Source organism: Nansenia antarctica (genome assembly GCF_963989245.1).
Source record: "Nansenia antarctica genome assembly, chromosome: 3".
In the NCBI taxonomy this organism is placed as follows: Eukaryota; Metazoa; Chordata; class Actinopteri; order Argentiniformes; family Microstomatidae; genus Nansenia; species Nansenia antarctica.
The window spans coordinates 51,037,149-51,044,472 of NC_137688.1; the positions used below are offsets into that span (position 1 = coordinate 51,037,149).

Here is a 7,324-nt window from a genome sequence, read left to right on the forward strand (position 1 = left end):
TACGTGATTATTGCGTGAGACGTGGTGTGAATGCAGGCAGCTGCCTCTACTCAGTCACAGCGCCCTCTGCTGTATTAACAGGGGTGCAAACTGGTGATGGCCCAAAAACACTTTTGACACTTTTATTTTTTTGCACTAAGACAATTATCAATGAGCGGATAACATTTTTGTTGATGGGGGGGTCGGATATCGCTAGCACTAGCGGTGGTCTCAGCGGCAGTCCTAACCTTAACACCCGCATAATTATGTCGATAGAATTGTACCTAGCTGCATGAAGCTAAAGGTTATTTCAGCAGCAGCGGAGTTTAGCAGACAGGAAGATTAGTTAGAAGAATAGTCATCACGTGACTTGGATAAGACGTTGACCACCCACCCCCCCCTCCCCAAATAGTTGTTATATCTACACAATTCATGTGGATGACCTATTTTGAAGTAAAAACGGCCAATTTAGCAGAAAGGTGACAAGTTTGCACCCCTGAGGGTGACACGTCATTGTGTTTCTCAGAGAGGGCAGGTCGACTCTGCAAGGGAGCAGCGTCGCCTTCAGTTTATTTGCGAGACTCTTCTGCAGAAACGACTGTGTTTGTTTACATCACTACGTACATTTAGAACGACAAGCTATGGCTCTAGATGGCAAGACTGGTTAGCTTTAAATACACCTGACATAGCTACAGGTACATAAACCTCACATAGCTACATCCACCTCACATATCTACATACACCTGACATAGCTACATACACCTGACATAGCTACATACACCTGACATAGCTAAATACACCTGACATAGCTACATACACCTGACATAGCTACATACACCTGACATAGCTACAGCTACATAGCTACACACCCCTCCTAAATTTCGTTGTTTGGTGCCTGTACTGTAGCAATGACAATAAAGTCCATTCATTCATTCATTCATTCATTCATTCACATACACCTCACATAGCTACAGCTACATACACCTCACATAGCTACATACACCTAACATAGATACATACACCTCACATAGCTACATAAACCTGACATAGCTACATACACCTCACATAGCTAAATACACCTGACATAGCTAAATACACCTCATATAGCTAAATACACCTGACATAGCTACATATACCTGACATAGTTACATACACCTGACATAGCTACATACACCTCACATAGCTACATACACCTGACATAGCTACAGCTTCATAAACCTCAAATAGCTACATACACCTGACATAGCTACAGCTTCATAAACCTCACATAGCTAAATACACCTGACATACAGTACAGGCCAAAAGTTTGGACACACCTTCTCATTCAATGTGTTTCCTTTATTTTCATGACTATTTACATTGTTGATTCTCACTGAAGGCATCAAAACTATGAATGAACACATGTGAAATGATGTACTTAACAAAAAAGTGTGAAATAACTCTAAATATGTATTATATTTTAGATTCCTCAAAGTAGCCACCCTTTGCTTTTTTGTTGTTAATAAAATATATATTTGTTGTTGTTAATAAAATATATATTTGTTGTTGTTAATAACATATATAATAATAATATGATATATATATAATAACATATTATTATTAACACATATTATATTTAATATTATTCTTATATATTTTATTAACAACAAAAAAGCAAAGGGTGGCTACTTTGAGGAATCTAAAATATAAGACATATTTAGAGTTATTTCACACTTTATTGTTAAATACATCATTCCTATGTGTTCATTCATAGTTTTGATGCCTTCAGTGAGAATCTACAATGTACCAAATAGTCATGAAAATAAAGGAAACGCATTGAATGAGAAGGTGTGTCCAAACTTTTGGCCTGTACTGTAACTACAGCTAAATATCGGGGTGGCCAACTCTTGCGCTTCTGGCATGACATTTTCACATTGAGCCCCCCCCCTGCGCCGTGAGTGTTGACAACCCTGGTATTGTATTAAGTCAGTGTTCTAGTTAATACAGGTCTCTCTTGCAAAGAGATGCAAATCGCAAAAAACACACACGCACCCACGTCAGACTAATAACACACTTAACTACCTCACACAGAGCTCCGCGTAGGGTCCTTGTCCTGCCTGTTTCTTAGAAAGGCCTTCACCATAGTACACAGAGTACAGACATGCTGGGAATATCAACTAGATCTTATGTAACCTGTCTCTTCCCCTCCTCCAATCCATTTTTCCCCTCTTTCTCTCTGACCTATCCTTCTCTTTTGTATTCCCCTCAACTCTCTCCTCTGTCCTCTCTCTCAGGTTCAGTTGAGTCCAGACTCTATTAGCAGTCGAGGGACTATCCAGCTCTCTATAAAGTTCACACCAGCTGGATCTGAGGGTGAGCTGAACACACACACACACACACACACACACACACACACACACACAAAATGTTGCCTTTCCTCTCACACTACCTCTGTGTGTGTGTGTGTGTGTGTGTGTGTGTGTGTGTGTATGTGTGTGTAGGTTCGGGTCTCCCTCTGACAGGGGAGCTGCATATCTGGCTGCGGGAAGCGCAGGGACTCATATCCACCAGAGGGGGCGCTGTGGACTCCTATGTCAAGAGGTGGGTCAGGGCTCTTGTAGTACTTCATAGTATTGAGATGCAGCCCGCCAACCATCAGTGATAAAAGGCCAATCGGTAGGAATAGTGGCCTTATTTCAGGTCATGTTCTCACATGAAAGTCTGAATCAGGACCTGGAGCAAGTGGATGAGTTTGCAACATTGTTGCATACATTATTTCTCTGATTTGCGTTCTCACAGCCCTTTATGTAAACGAAGTAACATACGCAATCAAAGCAACAGATGTGGTAGTTGATTGGTCAGAAAAATTGACCATTCGTCATTGACCAATTGCCCATTCGTCACACTCTTATCCAGATCAACACGCATGCACTGTTGTTTTCCTATGGACAGCCTCGATGCGTCGTTTCTAATCGGAGCGAAACCACCCTTTTCAAGCGGAGCATGCGTTGGTTGTTTGCTCCGGGAGCGACTTCGAATGCACTTTCTCACAGCTCCAAACGACGCAGAGTAAAGCAAATGTTATCCTATACTCCGATTCCAAGTGAAGCAAATGTTCTAGTGAGAACACACCCCAAGTGTCTTGGCACAGCCATTTTGTGCACCCAAAAAATGGAAGGGCATTTTCTGAAAAGACTGGACTCCTTACGGCAGCGACGACTCACGTCTACAGAGCTCTGACCCAGAGTGACCTCCGACCTCTCCCTTCTCAAACACAGTGTTGATGCGATGACATCACAACCGCCCAGGACAGGACAGGAAGTGGCTGGAGAGAGTGGTGGTGGCGCTGCGTCCTGTCATTACTCCTCCCTGTCCTCCTCCTCCCCTTTTTCTGGCCAAAGGCCATTACAACGACAATGGCACTCTTTCCTAACAGCACGTACCCTAAGCGTCACATTAGCCTCCCGCTGCATGTGCGTGGGCGTGTGGGTGTAATGGCCCTTAATAGACTGGCATTGTGGTCACGCTGGTGTAAACAGTACTGCTTCCTCGTGCCGAGTTACAAACCTGTGCCATCTGTCATATCGCCAACACACGTCACCGTCACTGGAATAACGGATGTTAAACCAGCTACGCCACCGGAAAAACTAGCAAGTGGATGGCGGGGGCGGGTGTATTTCAATCTGAGGGAGGGGTGAATCTCCTTATCTTATCACCTTTCTCGGTTGCGCTAATTCTATTTATTCCAGATGTTTTGTGTGTGTGTGTGTGTGTGTGTGTGTGTGTGTGTGTGTGTGTGCGAGCGTGGGTGTGTGTAGAGATTCCTAACAATCTCTGATCGGTATGGCACTAAAGTCATCCGAGCAGGGCTGTACTTGGCCAATATCAGTCCAGGCAATATATTTTTTTTTTTATTATTGGAGAATTTTGGAGAAGCTTATAAGTCAAGTATAAGAATATACAAATGACAAATACAAGGTATACAATTGACTTCAAAATAAGTAAATAAACACCTTTTGGTGTTCGAACAGAGAACTAGAACACCTTTTTTTCCCCTTCCCCTAAACACCCACCCAGTCCAGACTCTGGAGTGAGAGACAAAACAAAGAAACGCACAAAAAAAAAAAGTATATAAATAAAAAATTAAAATAAAAAAACACATAGTAAATGAAATAAAATGAAACAGGGAGGGAAGTACAAAAGAACGGATGCACAGTCCAGGCGATAATGCTTAATATCCCCTGAGATAATAATGCCATCTCTACAGTCTGGAGCACCGAGAGTTGACCCCTGCTTTGACTGCTCTGTCACCCTGATCTAGCTTTCTGTCACCCTGATCTAGCTTCTCTGTCACCCTGATCTAGCTTCTCTGTCACCCTGATCTAGCTTCTCTGTCACCCTGATCTAGCTTCTCTGTCACCCTGATCTAGCTTCTCTGTTACCCTGATCTAGCTTCTCTGTCACCCTGATCTAGCTTCTCTGTTACCCTGATCTAGCTTCTCTGTCACCCTGATCTAGCTTCTCTGTCACCCTGATCTAGCTTCGTGCTCCCGGACGCCAGTCGGACGAGCGGTCAGAAGACGCGCGTGGTCAAGCGGTCGATCAGCCCGACCTATAACCACACGATGGTGTATGACGGGTTCCAGTCAGCTGACCTGAGGGAGGCCTGCACCGAGCTGACCGTCTGGCAGAAGGAGGGGCTGAAGAAACACCTGCTGGGGGGGGTCAGACTCAGCCCTGGGACAGGTGACACTCACACAAACACACATCAATCACATGTGATATCAAATGAACAATGTGCGATCTGTACAATGTGCAAACACACACACACACACATACAGGGTCCGTAAGAGTCCTTGTTTACATTTTGTTTTGTTTTTAACCCCCCACCCACAGGTATGATTGGGCCACAAAATAATAAAAATAAAATAATAATAATAAATAATAGTAAAAATAATGCAGTATAGATTTCTTATTTATGTGTGTGTGTGTGTGTGTGTGTGTGTGTGTGTGTGTTGCAGGTCAGAGCTATGGGGCGGCAGTGTGCTGGATGGACTCTACAGAGGAGGAGGTCAACGTATGGAACTCCATGATCCAGAATCCCAACCACTGGATCGACACCACACTACCCATCAGAACCAACCTAACACACCGTGCAGACACACACACAGACAGCGACACTGCAAAAAGTAAATCTAAGTGAGATTAAATATCTTAAATCAAGGCAATATATGCTTGTTTCTTGTCTTAGTTCACTAGTTTTAAGATATATCTTACTTGTTTTAAGACAATCTTGGCAAGTGAAATTTTCCTGTTCTGTTGGCAGATAATTCTGCTTACTTTAAGTAATATCTCCCCCATATTATTGCTTTCTTTCCTTGTTTTTTGAGTTTACTTTTTGCAGTATAATCCACTGGATTGACACTGCACTACTGATCAGAGCTAATCACTCACACACACACACACACACACACGCACACACACACACACACACGCACACACACACACACACACACACACACACACACACACACACACACCCCTCCACAGATCCAATGGACAGACATGGCACTACCTTTCAGAACTAATCTAACACACCGTGCAGAGTAATGGCGTTTTCACACCTACCTATATAAGTCGCACTGGACTATAAGTCGCATTTATTTAGAAATATATTTCACAAAATCCAAGACCAAGAACAGACATGTAATCTGGAAAGGCAAGTTTATTCAACTACACAATAGGACACAGAACAACAGGCTGAATAGAAGTCAGGCATGTTAACATAACACATTAACAGTTATTCAGCAACACAATAGCATAAAGAACATACCTGGGAGGCTGAATAGGCTAAATGAACATAACAAGCCAGCGAGTCCAACAAGCAAGTTACCAGTAAGCAAGTTCACCAAGCTACCGTTTGCTTAGCTTCAACAAGCTAATGTTTTAGATAACTTCTTCAGGGGAAATAGGAGCAGCATATAGTTGTCACAAGCCCAGAGCGCCCTCTGTCGGCTGTAGACGGTAATGTTTACTCCTTGGTTCATGTCAGTCAGTATGAAATTATATATATATATTGACATATAAGTCGCACCTGACTATAAGTCGCAGGACCAGCCAAACTATGAAAAAAAGCGCGACTTATAGTCCGGAAAATACGGTAGTTAGTTTGCTTAAATTCCAAATCCGTGTGAATACTTTTTTGGGGGAGGCCCACTAAAAGTGATACATGTGTTCATTCGTACGTTGGACAGAAATGAGTTTGTAAATCCTGCATCATTCGCTAAGAAGGTAAACAGTGTAAGAAGCATGATCTGAGAAAAGCATGATTTTAGTGTATGATGTAAACTCTTGGAAGAAGTAATCTTAACATGATTTTATGAGATATACAAACTCCTAATCTGTGTTAGTCTGATGTCAACCTTAATCAACCTGTAAGAATGTCTGTAACGGTACTTAATTATTTAATTAAACATCATCAGAAATGATGACTAGCAAACAACTGTGAGCTCTCTTATTCTTCACATGTATAATCTGTATGCTACGATAATGATAGAACAATAACAATGTTTATTGCTAAAGCCAATTGTATATATTATATGATTACACACATATTATTGTTCAGACATAGCAGTAGGGCCTACATACACCTTACATACATTTGACATAAATTGCTGTCAACAGTGTTGCCTGTACTGATGGGCTGCTGCTGCCCCCTAGTGGTGAGACCACCATGCTGCTTGAGGTTCTCACATCGAATCACCATCAAGGTTGATAACTGCAAATCTCGACCAATCACCTGCCTATACCAGGATCCAACGTAGTTTTGTTTTCGGTCGATTTACTGGCGACAACATAGTTATTGACCGCTGCTAAGAAGTGTTGCAACAATGACTATGGGCTGTTTTGCTTTGCAATAGTAAAAGAAAACTGTAGACTCTGACCATTGAATTTATAATCCCCAGTTTGTGGTGGGTTATTGAACTGTAACTAACTCTCATCATGAGTATTGTTTGACATCATCTATAATCAATTTGATTATTATTGTTATTATTATTATTATTATTATTATTATTATTATTATTATTATTATTATTATTATTATATGAAAACAGTCAATTAGCCAAAAGGTGAGGTTTGAAGCGCTCTCTCCTCTTAGTATGACATTTGTAATAAGCAGGGGGGGGGGAATCCATAGATATATATACAGTAGATACCTTGTTTAAGATTTGACATGCTGCTGGGTGGTCGCCATATTGGGGTGGTCAAGAGTCATCGAGTAGACCACTTGGAAAGATGCTGCAGGAAAACAGGCGTCGCGGGATAACTTTTCACAAGTAAGTGTCAATTTTATTGTATGTTAGTG

The 7,324-nt window shown here is 41.8% G+C and overlaps 1 protein-coding gene across 1 annotated transcript in view; it reads left to right on the forward strand.

Moving 5' to 3' along the window:
- Window positions 1-5,815, forward strand: part of sytl1 (synaptotagmin-like 1) — an 11,848-nt gene extending 6,033 nt beyond the window's left edge. The window contains exons 11-14 of the mRNA XM_080527367.1: window positions 2,253-2,331; window positions 2,460-2,559; window positions 4,499-4,704; window positions 4,980-5,815. Coding sequence (XP_080383493.1) covers window positions 2,253-2,331; window positions 2,460-2,559; window positions 4,499-4,704; window positions 4,980-5,161 — 567 coding nt within the window. The 3' untranslated portion in view covers window positions 5,162-5,815. The remainder of the gene's footprint in view (window positions 1-2,252; window positions 2,332-2,459; window positions 2,560-4,498; window positions 4,705-4,979) is intronic.
- Window positions 5,816-7,324: the final 1,509 nt, after the last annotated feature.